This window comes from Rutidosis leptorrhynchoides, unplaced genomic scaffold (assembly GCF_046630445.1).
Source record: "Rutidosis leptorrhynchoides isolate AG116_Rl617_1_P2 unplaced genomic scaffold, CSIRO_AGI_Rlap_v1 contig274, whole genome shotgun sequence".
Lineage (NCBI taxonomy): Eukaryota > Viridiplantae > Streptophyta > Magnoliopsida > Asterales > Asteraceae > Rutidosis > Rutidosis leptorrhynchoides.
The window spans coordinates 28,170-44,541 of NW_027266519.1; the positions used below are offsets into that span (position 1 = coordinate 28,170).

Genomic DNA, 16,372 nt, shown 5'->3' on the forward strand with positions numbered 1-16,372 from the left:
ACAATTCAAGACAAAACTCCAAGTTGAGCTAGAATACTGAAGCAATTTAATTTTGTCAAAGTTTAGCCACCATGTTAGGATCCATTAGTGGACTGACTAATTATTGGCATAGAGAGTCAAGGCTTTCCACACTAGACTTTAATTAAAACCTTTTTAGCATATAATATGCTTAGTCACCAAGTCTATGTGCTGTTTCTCCAAAAGAAACTCTCAAGTATAGAATTTAACAAATGTCCATTTGTCTTGTCTCAAAGTATGTATTACTCCTAAACCAGCCTGTCATATTACTGCAAATTTAATTATTGTAATCAGAAACTTGCTCTTTGACCCTTCTTCTCCATATATATCTAACCATCCAAAATGATCATCTTCTTTAATTTCATTCATTCATTCATTGCTTGATAGTTAACTAAAATGTCTGAATTGGGCGAGCAAACATCTCTACAACTTCCGATTTTAGATGTTTCTCAGCCATTGGATAATCTGTCTCTATCTTCTTTAGCACAAGGATGTAAGAAATGGGGATTCTTCTTTATCACCAATCATGGTGTTTCGAAAGATCTCTATGACAGAATCAGTTTGCTTTCCAAACAAGCATTTAGTCTTCCTTCCGAAACTAAACTTCAACTCTCTCCAATTTCTTATGTCCCTCATTTCATAGCCTCTCCTTTCTTTGAGAGTTTCCGAATTTCCGGCCCGGACTTCTTCGACTCTGCTCGGAGTTCTGCAGATACCCTTTTTGACCACCAGAGTCATGATTTCAGGTAGGTAACGCGCCAATATCATGCCAAGCTCTTTAAGTCTCTATATTCTATAAAGAAATCATTTTTTGTCCTTTTGCTTTAAAATGTTACAAATTGCTCATGTTCTCTTGTTTCTTTGCAGTGCGCTAATGCAGGAATACTGCAACAAAATGACAGAATTGTCCAAAAAAATCACAGAAATTCTATTGATGTGTTTGGGGGAAGGATTTAATTCCAAATTCTTAGAATCCGAATTCAAGAACTGCCATGGATATTTACGAATCATAAATTACTCGCCCCCGGAAATTCTGGAAAATGACGTTGAAGGCCTAGGAATGCACACCGATATCAGTTGCCTAACGGTCCTTTACCCTGATAAAATAGGCCAACTCCAAGTGAAATCGACGGAAGGAAATTGGACGGTGGTGAATTTCCGTGAAGACGCTATGGTGGTTAACATTGGAGACATGTTGCAAGCTTGGAGCAATGACGAGTTAAGATCATCAGAGCATAGAGTTGTACTAAACCAGCCCCTGAATAGATTTTCATTGGCCTTCTTCTGGTGCTTCGAGGACGATAAGGTAATTTCAGCTCCGGATGAAGTAGTAGGATCAGAATTATTAGGAAATAGAAGGGTATACAAGCCTTTTCTTTGTAAGGAGTATACGAGATTCAGGGAGACTCGTGAAAAGGGGAAATTTGAAAAAATTGGATATACTGTCAAGGATTTTGCAAAATCCTAAAGTCCTTGTAAATTTGTATTCTAGGTTGATCAATTGCCATTGGTCGAATCGTTGTTTCGAGTACACATATACTATTCGTAGTATGTTGTCATGTCAAAGAAGAAATTGTAAGTATAAAAGTAATGTGTTGCTTTTTTTTTTTTTTTCCAATGAATTACCTAGAAAAAAAAAAGATTGATAGAAAAGAATGAATTGTCTTGTATTAGGAATTCCTGGAGTCTTTGGTATGGGACACAGCTTGAGTGGTTTGTTGATGGTAGTTAAAATTAGATAATTGCAATTTCAACTTGTACAGTTATGGATGAATTATTATGGATTTATTATATATACACCAAACTGTATGTATGTTAGTTTTGATCATTTAAAGTAAGATTTCCAACTGTCAACTCATAATATTCAATTCAGTTGTGATTGATTCTTACCATTTTTATATTCGTGTATATCATTACTCTATGATCGAACATTATTCTACTAACATCGAAATTAGCAAATATGAAACATTTGGACTATCTAATAAAAATCTTTGAATCCAATTTTAGATATGAAAGAATATTTTTAAGAGAGCTATCCACAATATTAAAATGAATATGAGTATTTATCGATGATTGTTTCTCTTTTTTGTTTTAGAAAAGTGATTTTTGTACGATATATATATATTATATATTTTAAAAGCTTCCCGCACAGATGTAGTTAAAACAGAGCTCTCAAGTCTCTATAAGATTTTTATTTTATTTTTACTTTCAGGCAGCCTTCAGAAGTATAGTTTATGTACGATCCGTTTCTAATATTCTGGAGATGACATTGTTGAGAGTAATATAGCTGCCTTATAATAATCTAGTAGTGGGGTGTTCATGTATTTCGTTGTTCGAATTGGGCACAGATTGTTCGCCAAAATGCCACAACGAATGACTTCAATGAGAAACTTTATGAAGCACTCTACTTTATGCAATGCACGTGAGTTTTTTTACCATCTGGTTACCTCAGACGTCGAAAAGGAGGACCTAATATTGTGGACATCTAGGATATCGAGTTTGGTTAGACAAAACAAGCCAAATGAAGCTACTGGGTTGTTCAAAACGATGCTCGAGAGTTCACAAAGGCCAAATTTTGTTACTTTGATGAGCATGATCAGGGCTTTCGCTGCATTTGAAGTCGAATCTTTTATATGAGTAGTTCATTGCTTGGAGATCAAAATGGGTTTTGAGTCAGACGTGCCAGTTTTAACAGCTCTTCTCGGTTATTACGCATTATATGATATGAAGATGGCCTCGGAATTGTTCGATCAGATACCCAGGAAGGATGTTATTATCTGTAGTGCAATGGTTAATGCATTTGTGAAAAATGGAGAGTATGTTATGGCAATTGAATGCTTTAGAAGAATGCAATTTTATGATGTTGTGCCTAATCATGTGACTGCCCTTGGAATTTTAACTGCTTGCAGTCATCTTGGCGCCTCATGGCTGGTCAGAGAGATACATGGTTTCTGTATTAAAATGATACTTTATTCTTATACTAGTATTCCAAATTCGTTAATAGATGTGTATGAAAAAGGTGGGGAATTTGAGGCTGCTGCCGGATTTTTGATAGGACGTCGAAAAAGGATATGATCTCTTGGAGGACGATATTTAATGGGTGTATTGAGAATAAGCACCCCGTTAAAGCATTGTGTATTTTCTCTGAGATGCAATGCTCTTTTGTTGAGTTGGATGAATCGACTGTCAGGAGTATAGTTGTTGCTATGTTACAAGGAGAAGCGATCAGACCAGGGCTGGAATTTCATTGCTACCTGCAAAAAAATGGGTTCTTGGCTTTTGTTTTGATCAGTACTTCACTCATACAATTGTATCCCAAAGTCTAATGAGATTGATTCAGCTAGGAAGTTATTTGATGATCTGAATTATAGAGATTCTGTTGCATGGAGTGCAATGCTATCGATATATGCTAAAAGCGGACGGCATTATAATGCCATCGCTATGTTTAAACAGATGCAATCAACAAGCGGTATTGATGAACAAAAGAGATAGTTGGACAAGACAAGTTGAGGGCTTTTGATCGCAACAAGGTAGTCAATATATTCGCACCATTTTTCTTGATTTTAGAGTCTGGTAGGAGTGCACTGTGTACGTAACCTTAAGTTTGGGGATCTCATGTCAAGGAAATTTCATGTCAAATTAGTCGATGATATAGTTATATTAGTAAGTTTAGAATGATGTGAAGTATGTAGTATAGGTCGCACTTTCGTATGTGTGTTTTGTTCGGTGTCTGTAATATATGGATTAGCTGCTATTAGGATTAGGATTTTATGAATATTTAAGTCAGTAGAATGTCTCTGTGATGCTGTTAAAGAATGATGATTAAAGAAGCTCAGCTCAGGAAGGGAATAAGTTCACAGTTGAAGGAACCTTGCTGATCAAGAAATGGAATGCACAACAAGTGTTTGTGAAAAATGCCAGGAGGACAAATGAAGTGTGGAGCCTCACGTGATCCTATCAGATGGTAAAAAGCAGTGTGAAAGTAAGTGTGGTGGCTCTGTTATGGCCGTTTCGATTATCTATTTTCAGTGAAACAAAATAACCTTGGAGGATAAGTAGTGTAGCTTGTCTTTTTCCTTTTGAAAAAGAGCCAACCTGGACCTGAATATTGAAGGCCAGCTGCCAAAGTCTGATTAGATCAATTGTTTAGGGTTTTATGAGCTTGTAGTGTTTAAGAAAACTTTGCAAGTAATTTAATATTAAGGAGGAATATTCAGTAAAAAGCAATTGTGCTTTCTTCTTCCCAATTCAATTTATTTCCTTTTCTATGCAACAACTATACCGCTGACGTTTTCTCAATAGAACAGTATAGGAATATAAGCATTTGTCTTTGTTTTTCTTGTGTGTTCTTGCTGCTAGAGTGCTTTTGATCGTCTTCTAGGGTTTATTGGCGATCTCAACAAAAACAATGTGAAGCTTTAATGTAGAATTTATGTGAATAATTAATAACTCACCTCTTAATTATGACTGTTTACTTTTATTAATTGCTGTACTAAATTGACAGTAAACTAAAGACATCATCTTTGTAACTCTCATCATCCTAAAGAGCATTATAAACCCTTCCATGAATTTTTATGTGCAAGCATTTAAGAACTCATTCATGAAATGAGGATGTCTTCTTGAAGTACTTCTTGTTAATGCTCAAGGCATTAGACATACAAATATTGTCGGTAGTCTCTAGATTTGCTTCTTTCCTTTGAATTTTCTAAAAAATCTAAGTATAGACATTAATATCTTTTCTAAAAGTCCGAAATTGATGCGGAATTTTCTTTTACATAATGATGAATTATTTGTTACAGGAAGACCAGCCTATTATGTTATTATGTAATGTGGATCTCAAGTATATATAAGCAAAGTATCAAAAGGTATATATAATATGGTGTTTGTTTGTTGCTTATTGTCAGCTAAGCTTGTTATCTATTTTTTGTTCAAAGACATAAGAAGAATCGGGTTTGAAATTCAGGTAAAGATGACCAAGCATGGTGGAACTAGAAATTCAAGTTTGAATTCCCGATATCTGATTCGAAAAGGCTAGCACGTCTTAAACTCAAAATCATGGATAAAGAGCTCTTCGAAGAAAGTGGATTTGTAGGTGAAACTTTGTAAGTCCACATCAGCATTTAACATATATACTACTTTTGCACTAGTCTGAATTAATTCTCTTAGACTAACTTATCTGTTTTTCTGATAAATTAATTAATCCTCAGAATTCATCTAGGTGGGATTGTGACGGAGGGATGTGATATAGAAGTGAAGCCATCTCCATATAATGGAGTTCTTGAAGATGACACCTACAAAGGACAAGTTAAGATTGGGTTCAAATTTATGACTAACGTAAGTACTAATTAAAAATTAAAAATACTTAAATAATGTACTTAAAATAACGTAAGATAGTAGTAAATAGCAATAAGTAATGTATAATTTTGCAGAAAGAATCATCTGTGGAGATGAAAAGTTTTACTGAAGGGGATAATCATGAACAGAGACAATCTGTATTAGATTCAATCTTACGTCTCTGAGAAAATTCATGGTGGAGATTTATGTTTCATGGCAGCAGAAATTCCAAGAACAAGCACAGTTAGGAAGAACAAGTCCAATATTATTAGTATGTAGTAGTATTAATCGAGTATCTTTTATTTTATTTTTTTGATGTGATGTGAAGAGTATCTTTTATTTTTGTTTATTTTCATTTCAATTGAATAATAATTTATCGATGGACCGAAATTCATGATGATCGGTTCCATAAAGATTATTTGGATTAAAATCTAAATCTGAGATTAACTCGAAGCTCCAAAAAGCATAACAATTTTTGGAATTTTCCCTTTCTGTACTAGAAATTAAACCCTAGTTTTTATCTGATGCCATAGCCCCAACTACAATAGTGAAAAAGAGTTTGTTGACCATACTGACACAGGAGTGTATATTTTCTATGTTAGAGTATACTTACTCCGTCTTTTGAGACAGAGATATAAATTTTTTAGAAAATAATATTAATTATTCTTTTAAGCTTGCTATCCATAAAAAAAACCAGGATTAATTTTAATTTTGAGTGTTGTTTCAGGTCATAAAAGGTTTTTAAAACTCCATCACTAAAAATTTATGTAACATAGTCCCTCAATTTTGACATCGTCTGGTTTAGTCGATGTTTGCACTAGATTTCGGTAAAAACCAGAATACAAACAATATTCAGCCTTGTAAAACTAGAGTTGTCATAAAATTAGAGGAGTAAATTAACATCAAAAAAAATTTAGAGGACTAAATTAAAAGAGATTGGTTGGACAGTTGGCTGTTTTCGGTTGCACTTTTTCAGCCAAATGTTTTCACAAATCACAACTTCTTCAAGAAGGAAATACATTATAAAAAAAAAAAAAGAAAATACAAAACATCTCAAAATCATCATTTCAATATCTCCAAAAAAATAAATTTTGATGTGAAAATATCCAAAATTACTTTCAGTTTTCTATCTAGATACAATGTTTTAAGCCATAATATTTTATTTACTACGTGCTAAATACTATGAATTAAGTAATTATAAAAAAGTAGTAGGGTGTAATAGATAAAAAAATATCTATCTAAAAAAGAAAAAAATATCTATCTAAAAAAGAAGAAGATCATTTTAAGATTCAAACTCCGAAGCTATAATATATATTAGTTGAAAAATTAACTCATTTAGCATATTTTGATAAGGAGTTTATTTATGAAAAATACGAATTTTATATTTTAACGGAAAAAGAAATCGAAAAAGACAAAGCGCAATTAAATAAGGAGTTGATGTTGTAAAAAAAAAGCAAGGAACAAAAGATACATACTATTAAACTGAAGGACCTAAATGACAAATTAAAAATGGTCATACGAGCAAAATGAATTGTACACTTTCTCTGTCTCTGCAATATCACCCACCACCTCTCCATATGCCAAAATATATACACAGAACAGAAAGCAAAAATCCTTTTTGGCATTTCCACATCGTCTCCTAAAAAACAATGCGACTGAATATTTTTCTCTTCATAATTAATTAAAATCAGTTCAGACTTTGGATTAAAGTGAGGGGTTGAGTTATTTTTCACTTATTGTTCTTCAAATAATCAAAGTTTGGATTTTTTTTTTGAGTAAAAATCTGAGTCCATCTCCAAAAACTAAACTCCATTGCTGCGTCTTAGTTTGTTTTTGCAACTACAATAGGTACTCTCTCATCTCTTACTCCATGTGTTTGTTTTTCTACTGAATGGATTTTTACTTAAATTAATTTTATTACCATGCACTTTTGTTGCTAATGGATGGTTCTTCAAGGTTATCGCTTTGCTTGCATGGTATATGATCGGTCTTTGTAGCCTTGCTGTTTAGTTGAAAGTGGGTCTGATTCATGGACGGATTTTTAGGGGTACCGAGGGGGCCATGGTACCCCCAGCTCCGATCGTCGGAACTAAATTTCTCTTTGAGTTCTGGTGAAAATATATAAATATATTATTGTGCCACTTCTTATCATAATCAACTCTAGCACAAATGGTTTTGCGCGTGCACAACTCCCACCAAGACCCAGGATCGACCCTTATTGCACGTAGTCCGTTATCTAATTTAAACCCTCTATAACAATACATATCATATATTTTTTTATTACTAGTTAAGGCGTAATATTTTTTTTCTATTCTTTTTTCTTGACCTTTGAAAATTTTTCTCATAACCTTTCAAATATTCATGTCTAATAAATTTGAAAATCTTTTACTATTAAATATTATTTATAAGTATTAATATTTTAAAATCTGTTTTTTAACTACTGTTAATTTTCTATCTTATATATTTATAGCATGAATAATTGGATTTTTTTTTTTAAAATGTTCTCAACGAGATTCGAACCTTCAACCTCAAAATGAAATAGATTTGTCGCTCAAACTAAAATACAACACAAATATACGATAGAATTTAAAGTTAAAAAATTATCGTATTCGACTTTGAAGTTCAAAATATTTTTCTCGGACCCTCCAATCACCAAATCCTGGATCCGTCCCTGGTCTGATTAGAAGAGCCCCCATTTCAACGATTTTAGCTATTCCAAGTTGTTTTATATATGTGAATGAATACTTATTATGTTTCTGGTATTTTGTTTTTTAGAGACATGTATTCCTTCACATTTAAGAGAATCAAAAACTCCGTTGAGGAGAATGGTGGAAGTGGAACAAAGTCAGAAAGCAGGGCGAAAGTGATTGAATGTTCTTCTGATCCGTGTCCTGTTCAGAACATGGTGGATGATTCGGAATCTGGGGAATATGGCAGCATCACCAAAGAACTCGAAGAACTTATGGCCTGGAACAACAAGATGCTGAATCCTAATTATTTTTTCCAGAATCCAGAGCTCGAAAAAGAGTTTATGAAGCTGTATCACCCTGGCAAATCACCTAGTCACCCAGCTCCTGAACATGTCGTGATCAATTTGGATGATGGCGATGATGTTCCTATTGGTACTCAAATATCTTTAGACATGCAGCCATTGGCTATTTGGCCACCATCACCGATCTTGCAGCCGTCGCCACTCCTGAGGACAACACCGATTTCCAAGCTGACAATGGGGTCGGGGTCAACTCCTATAGTCATTCTGGATTCAGACGATGAAGAAGATGTTGTGGGTAAAAAGCTGAATAGTACTTTCGAAGAGGTTGAACAACCTGACATTGTGCACATAAGCAGCTTCCAAGTAAGGTATCTTTTCAATGGTAACGTCCATGGTAGATTCAGCACCTTCTGGCAAGTTTTTTGAAACCGGCATTTGGAGCTCGACAAAGCTCATTAAGGAAGAGAGGCTTTTAGGGATTTGAGGGAGTCTTTGGATATTTTTGGGGGTTTGCAAGTAATAGACACGAACGCCGGAGTTGGCTAAAGCAACGGAGAGTTGAAAAAAAGGCATCATATGGCCGAAAGCTGATAATGGAAGCACAACTACATGAGGAGGAGCATCAATATCTCTATTAGAACTACCCATTTCTTTATCTTGATTTCTATCTTAGATATTTGAGCCAAAGCTCAATGTATCGGTGCAGATAACGCTTAGTAAAGACAGCTTATATAGAGGATCATCAATCATCATATGCATGACATGTATTGTTGAGAGTCAAAGTTTCTATAATATTGAAAGTAAAATCTAATCTTTTTGGAAATTACTCCCTCCATTCCATTTCATCAGTCAAAATTGAATATTAGGTTCATCCATATTCATGAATTATTATGTCTAAATACACACATATCCATAGTTATATATGAGTAGACACATTTATAGACTATAGTTATGAATGAAACTACAAGTCCATATTGACTGACAAATTAAAATAGAATGAATAGAATATTAGAAACTTTTAATTTTAAGTAAATACAGTCAAAATTTATCATTTCAAATGCCACATATTTGTCACTATATCAAGTCTCAAGGTCTCCACTCTCATATAATAAGGAATGAAAATGTGAAACGTAATTCTATAATTAGAATGTAACCGGGACTCATAAAATGCAGACAAAAATAATGTTATCGTCTTTTGACTTCCAGCGATCAGAAATTTAGAATTCAGATCAGACAAAATTTTGTTCGACATTACACGAAAATACTCCTTTTATTGTTTGGAAGCATTCAAAAAGGAGACCTGCTATTAGACACTTGACTTTGTCACAATTCTAAAACCAACCCTGCAGCTTTGTTACAAGGAACAAACTTTGGTAGGAACGAACATTCCAACAATTTTGCACAACAGAACATGAAGCAGACGACAGGAGCTATTTTCACTGTACCTGTTAACATTTTCGATCTCATTTCTGGGAACTATACTTGCAATTGGGAGCAATTTGCACTCTACATAATAGCAAATCGGTGAAATTATGAACGTCTTTCTGATAAACAAGAAATCAACCACTCTTTATTTCTAGTTCTGTCTCCTGTGTACACATATAAATTAATACTATTACATAAGAAAGTATGCAAGGAGTGAATTCCAACATTTTCTTTTCATTGATATTTCTACTACCTTCAAGTTGGCGCCAGAAGGAAGGCGATCGAGACAACACGCATGCATTGTAATAATAATACTGTTAGATTGCAAATCCTTTATTATACAAAACAGACAGTCTTTCAGATAAACCAATATCCTCAATGTATTGGATCAGGATTGAATTTTAAGGACTCCAAGTAGATAAGCTCTTTGATATTCTCTTCGGTAACGGATGGTTGCTCGAAATCAAAACTGAAAGGCCTTGGACATGCTGGCTCCTCGTTCATAGCATGTAAAGGTGCCAAGTATGGGTGGCATAATGCCTCATCAGCTGCAAATTAACACAATAATGATCGATTTCAAAATTAACTTCCACTAATTATAAGTCAAAAATTTGACTTGTTTGTGTTGTTTACCTGTAACACGCCTGTTTGGATCAAAGATGAGCATCTTCTCCAACAAATCGACAGCACCAGGAGACATGTTAGGAAATCTTGCAGCGAAATTTTGCTTTCGGTATTGTGGTAGCTGTCTTACATATCTCCGAGCATTATTACTACGAAGAAATCCCAAGCTAGCGTCATCAGGAGAACCTATCAGCTTTTTACATGGAAACAAGAAAATGAAAACGGATTTTTAGTATATACTCAAATTTACTACAACAACAGAGAAATCATATTCCTAGAGAAAGAAAACGAAAGTAATTGAGTATTAATTGAGTAACGAGTTCGAGGTGAAGAGCCCTAAATTGAATTGGGGATTTTAGGCTGGAAGACAAAATAAAAATGACAAAGACTGTGCGTTTTAATAAACGCGCTTAAAAAGTCCTTAATGTTTTTTCATTTTATACAGAGAGATCCTTTACTTTTACTTTTGTACAGAATAGTCTGGCTTAACCAACAAGTAAGTTTCTCTAGTTACCTCAGTGATGAGTCTTAATTGGTGAACGTAATCTTTGCCAGGGAAGAGGGGTTCTCTGATCATCATCTCGCCGAGAATGCAACCGACGGACCAAATGTCGATTGCTGCAGTGTACTCTGAGCAGTTAAGAAGCAATTCAGGTGCCCTGTACCAACGCGTGACGACATACTCCATCATAAAATCAGTTTCGGAGGTGGTCCTCGCAAGACCAAAGTCTCCAATCTTGAGATCACAATTTGAGTTTAGAAGCAAATTGCTGGGTTTCAAATCGCGATGCAGAACGTTGGCAGAATGTACGTATTTGAGTCCTCTTAACAACTGATACAGGAAGTGCTGCAAAGAGAAACATATTAAATTCAAGGAACAAAAAGCAAAGAGGTTATTTTCACTTGAATTAAGCTTCCAATGAAAAAAAGGTTAGTGGTTCGAACCCGAACATGATCATCGGTCAAGCCTTTATTGGAACGAATAATCTGCTGAAGATCAGTATTCATGAGTTCATAAACAATGTAAACGTCGTTGAAGTTCTCTTTCAAAGGAGGACGAATGATGTCTTTAATTGAAATAACCTGAAACCAAAATCATATGCTATGAGAATCCTAGAAAGAATGAATTAGGAAATCCTAGGAAATTTTAATTTGAGATCAGGTGATTGTTATTAGTATTATTGTAGTTACGTACGTTTTCGTGGTCCATGTGACGGAGAAGTTTGATTTCTCGTAAAGTCCTCTTGGCGTCGATCTTGTTGTCAAATGCATTTCCTACTTTCTTTATCGCTACTTCCTCACGTGTCTCAGCATTCACAGCAGCACTGAACACAAACAATTTAAAAAAAGTTGGAGTAGTTTTCAAAAAGAAAATATAAAGCTGTCAAAATTCACGCACATACTGTGACATACATTTTTATCTCATCTCACCAAATTGTTTGTGTAAAAGTAAATCAATAATAACTTCAAAAAAAAAAAAGAAAAAAAAAAGGATCACCACCCAATACAATTGACTTGGGATTTTAAGAATGATAACCAAATTCGACTAGTAGACATTTGTAGCAGGGTTCCTTTTTTTTTTGACAATATGTAGCAGGGTTCTAATGTATATATTTTACAAAATTGATTATGCTTAATCTTAATCACAAGCATTTTGAATAATTGATCATATAGTAAAGGCGCGAAGTCTTTTGCTTACAAGTTAAAACCCGATATATGATCATAAGTAAGACACCATTGATCAATTATAGTAAGGATCATAAGTAAGACACCATTGATCAATTATAGTAAGTATATTGACCAACATCTCTAAGCTAAGCTGTAAATATATTATACTCCCTAATTACACATGTTACAAGAATCAAAACAACATGTATTTTGAGACAGAAGTAGTATCGTGTATGATCTCGAGTAATTGCAAATCAATCATTTTAATATATAAGCAAGCAAGATATATATGTACTAATTTGTTTAGAATAGAATAGTAATTATGTATAGAAACTACACACATTTCTAGCAATATCTCTAGCTTTGAATACTAATCAAATGAATATGGTAAAGGAGGAGGAGGAGACGAAAGGTAGGGTTGAGAATAAGTACCAAACAAAACCGGAAGCGCCTCTACCAACAGGACGGATGGGAGGAATGTATTTTCTAGGAACTTCGAAGAGAGTGCCGTGCACATTATACTGCACGTATCGTCCCCCATGCGTTGGAACTCCTTTGATACTTCCATCTCCACCCGAACACGAGCTCAGCTCCATCATCTTGAACAAATTAAACTTAGTCTAAGAGAGAGGGATTATTATTGGATTTTGAGGAGATAAAGGTCGTGCCTTGAGAAAGGTGGCCAGAAGCCTAAGAGTTACTTTCTCTCCTCTTTTCAAGACTCTTCCAAAAAGAAGGAGAAGAAGAAATGTGAGATGGATAGAAAAAAAGTTAGCATGGGCAACACATAACTAACTTTTTTAACTTTCGAACTGGAAATGCTTCCATAACCCGTGACCTTAAAATCGACCCTTTCTTTCCATGTACATCTGTTTCTACTCATACCTTTCCTTTTTTCTTTCACTTTTATTAAATTATTTTTAGCATCCATAAAACATTAATATATATAACTTTAGAAATCATTCAATACTTGCTTCCTTTTCTCAGACTATATATTATTTGTGAGAGATTAATTAATAGGCTCTCCGTCGAGTATGAAGCTCACCTCGATTCGGTTAAGATATATACCTTCCTAATACAAAATGAATGGACCTTACAAATCGATGATAGGCTAATTTCTTAGCCCGAATGGCAAATCAAGTCGAAATGGGCCGTAACTTAGCCTGAACAAGTTCAGAGGTTATCATTAGTCTCTCACATGTGAAGTTTGAAACTTAAAAAGGTATGCAATGCAAGGACTTTCTTCTTCCTTGAATAAAAATAGGAAAAGAAGAACAAGAGACATTTTGCAATACCAAATTCCTTTTATATATTGTTAACACCATGTTAAATGGCTTACATATACAAACCAGTAAAACATACATATAACTTACCCTACAACTCACACCATACCCAATACAGCAAGTCATACAAGATGGTATACTTCTACCACTCAGATAACACGAGCCCCGACAACGACAACAGTACCATTTACACATATTCGCGTTTACCTCAGTGATTCACCTCCCAACTTGCCCTTCCCTCATAATTTTCTTAGGCATTGTATGAGCAACATTACTATATGTTCTAAGATTACAAAGCAGAGTATCACGCGAAGTTAGAACTATCTTAAAAAATCCATCCACATCCTTTCCAAGAAGATCTAGTGCATGTGAAAGTTCTTCGCCCTTGCTTCCCAAATCCGTCACCAGACTCTTGAATGTCTCAGCTTCAATAGGATCCGCCGTATCTTGGATTACGGGATCCAGTTTCTTAACACTCACGTTAACTTCATCAACTTCTCTCAAAACTGTAGCTCTTCCAGAGGAAAATTTGTTTTTCATTTCCTCATAGACAGTAGACTGCAAAACAGAAAATGCATGTGCCCATGGCAATGTCTCGGGGACGCTCAAATCCGACAATTTCTTTCCGGAACCGGTGAAAGCAACAGCCGAGACTCTAAAGACAAATATAGTTGCCACCTTAACGCCATACATAGCGCGCATCAAAACCTTCCCTTTGGCCGAATTCTTAACCTTAGGCAAATCCAGTGTTTCCACAAGGCTTTCCAAGATGGGGAAACAGTTCTCAACTCTGGGGTTCTTTTGACCAATGTGATGTCTCCAGCTGGCAAGTGAAGAATGGGCCTTTGTAAAGTGGCCATTGGACTCCAGGTTATGCAACAAACACTGGAGTAGGAGCTTACCTTGATTGAGTCGTGAGAGTTCAGAGCTAAACGCAACACAGACATCGAGCAACTTGACGCTATTATCCAAGTAGAAATCTATCCACTTCTCATCCCAATCACTCACGGGTAGCTCAAGATCAGTTATGAGTGTTTTTATATCATTGTGGCTGTCACAAAGTGACTCCATGGCTAGTTTCATCCATGAGAAACTGAGGATGTCATCCTTGTTCTTTGGTATAAGCCTTCTCAGCCTCTCTGACAAGGTTTCCTCAAATTTGTTCAAGAGAGTCATAAGACGATTGGATAGTTTAGAACCCTTGGGTGATATCATCCGAAATGGATTTCCAAAAGGAAAGAACTGGCGGTATGGCTCTTGTGGACGGCTCATAATGATGTATACACTGCTAGAAGCAAACACAAATACATGAGTAAAATCTTGAGCAATTTCCATTACAAGAAAAAATCATAGACAATAAACAATCAGTAATTTGCATCGCCAGATCTGAGCTGTCTGGGCTTAAAATAAACCATCACAAATTTCATAAACCAAAATTTTCATAATCTTTATATAATTAATTCCATTTTCACCATCTATTAAAATCGTCTATCGAATTAATGACAAAAGTAAACTAAAATCACTGCATCAAAACATGTTAAGATTAGTCAACTGTTCTCCAACTACAAGTCTTCTACCACAAACAGAGGATAAGGCATATCAACCGCTATAATCATTTCTGAAGACCTCACATCATTTTCGGGTTAGCAGATTAAACAACTAATTCTCCTAAAACTCCAAGCTTCCATAAGATCAGCATAAATCAGCTCAAAAACCTCAAGCTAAATTCAAAATGAACAAGTCAAAATTGACTAACAAAATCTAACAGTTTCATCAACAGATTAACAATAAAATATGCAAGTAACAAATCATAAACTCACCTAAAGGTTAGATCTGAATACTATAAACAGGAAATCAGCTGATAATCCAAATTATCATCGATTGACCTAAACAGAAATAATACAAGAAATCCTAAATGAAAAAGTCTAACACTTTAAACTAAAAAAGAGAGAGAGAGAGAGAGAAAGAAAGAGTTCTGAAATCTACAAAAAGGAAAGAAAAGATCGAAACGTTTGCACTGATTGTTGAATTCAAATATAGAAAAAATCGTACCTTGAACGAGTACAGGTCGTAGATCTGGAAATTTCGGAGAAAGTTTCTAACGCGTACAATGAAACTTCACGTTTTTTTCCATGGTAGGTAGTGGCCGTAGTGATATTAATTATCTCCACTTGTTGAAGAATACGACATGGTTTTTAGACACGTGGAGGACACTCAATGGACAGCTGGAAGATAATATTTTTGGTCGTTGAGAAGCGCGAGTCTTATTGTGGGAACGGGTGTAGCGTATACTTCCTCGTCGGCATAAATTAGGAAGTTAGCAGTGTGAAACGAAATCCTTACCGACGAAAGTCTTATTTAATTTTTTTTGAAGATAAGTCTTATTTAATTAGCGTGTGACAAGGGATAAATTAAATAATTCCGCCAAGAATTTTGAGACGATTACGATTAGTCAATTACACAAATATCCCAAAACCCTATCTGACCTCTAAGTTGACGGGCCGGAGCCTCATTATTGAGTGTTGGGCCTCAGTCAGTCACAATAATGGGCCTAAAATGGGCCTCGATGAAAATGGTGGGCTCCATTCCAGTCAACTCATCAAGCTCTTCTCTTTCAAATGGAGCATGCTCGTTCAAAAAGAAACTGATCTGATATGGTCAACCACAAAAGAAGGCCCTATGTTTGGATGATAAGACCAAGTCCTAAACTATAATAATCAATCAATATAGGAGCAGATTGAATTCCTGATGGGATGTCAACAAAGATATAATATAAAAAAAAAATGCTACTTAGTGTTTGCAAAAGAAAATGTCAGATGTCATATTTTGGCATTGTTGATGTTGAAACTAGAAGTTGTACAACAAATGAAGAAGACATGACGGTTTTTCGTGTCCAGAATTCCATTCCATTCCAGATTGCTTGTCCAAACATGGACAATGAAACAAAGATACACTTGTCACATGCAAACTCTATTATTATGCTTCAATCATGTAGTTAGTAATCAAGAGGTTTTTCTGGGTCCCATTC

At 35.0% G+C, this 16,372-nt stretch overlaps 3 protein-coding genes across 3 annotated transcripts; 1 reads left to right on the forward strand and 2 right to left on the reverse strand.

Moving 5' to 3' along the window:
* The first annotated feature begins 414 nt into the window (after positions 1-414).
* Positions 415-1,486, forward strand: LOC139882477 (gibberellin 20-oxidase-like protein). Its single transcript, XM_071866793.1, has 2 exons — positions 415-764; positions 886-1,486. The coding sequence occupies exons 1-2, from the start codon at positions 415-417 to the stop codon at positions 1,484-1,486; spliced, it is 951 nt and encodes a 316-aa protein (XP_071722894.1).
* Positions 1,487-10,144: 8,658 nt separating this feature from the next.
* LOC139882475 (mitogen-activated protein kinase homolog MMK2-like) lies at positions 10,145-12,660 on the reverse strand. The gene is made up of 6 exons (XM_071866791.1): positions 12,494-12,660; positions 11,589-11,718; positions 11,339-11,476; positions 10,908-11,240; positions 10,403-10,586; positions 10,145-10,317 (listed from the first exon to the last, which is right to left on the reverse strand). Exons 1-6 carry the CDS (start codon positions 12,658-12,660, stop codon positions 10,145-10,147), a joined length of 1,125 nt encoding a protein of 374 aa, XP_071722892.1.
* Positions 12,661-13,560: 900 nt separating this feature from the next.
* On the reverse strand, positions 13,561-14,622 carry LOC139882466 (protein BPS1, chloroplastic-like). Its single transcript, XM_071866783.1, has one exon. The coding sequence runs from the start codon at positions 14,614-14,616 to the stop codon at positions 13,561-13,563; it is 1,056 nt and encodes a 351-aa protein (XP_071722884.1). The 5' UTR covers positions 14,617-14,622.
* Positions 14,623-16,372: the final 1,750 nt, after the last annotated feature.

Bases quoted from the DNA above. Each gene is read 5' to 3' on its own strand.
- LOC139882475 (XM_071866791.1), bottom strand. From the start codon at position 12,660: ATGATGGAGCTGAGCTCGTGTTCGGGTGGAGATGGAAGTATCAAAGGA. The intron at 11,241-11,338 runs GTTCGAACCACT...TTCTCTTTGCAG, and splicing joins TGACCGATGATCATGTTCGG to CACTTCCTGTATCAGTTGTT. The intron at 10,587-10,907 runs GTAACTAGAGAA...CCATGTAAAAAG, and splicing joins AATTAAGACTCATCACTGAG to CTGATAGGTTCTCCTGATGA.
- LOC139882466 (XM_071866783.1), bottom strand. From the start codon at position 14,616: ATGAGCCGTCCACAAGAGCCATACCGCCAGTTCTTTCCTTTTGGAAAT.
- LOC139882477 (XM_071866793.1), top strand. From the start codon at position 415: ATGTCTGAATTGGGCGAGCAAACATCTCTACAACTTCCGATTTTAGAT. The intron at 765-885 runs GTAGGTAACGCG...GTTTCTTTGCAG, and splicing joins CACCAGAGTCATGATTTCAG to TGCGCTAATGCAGGAATACT.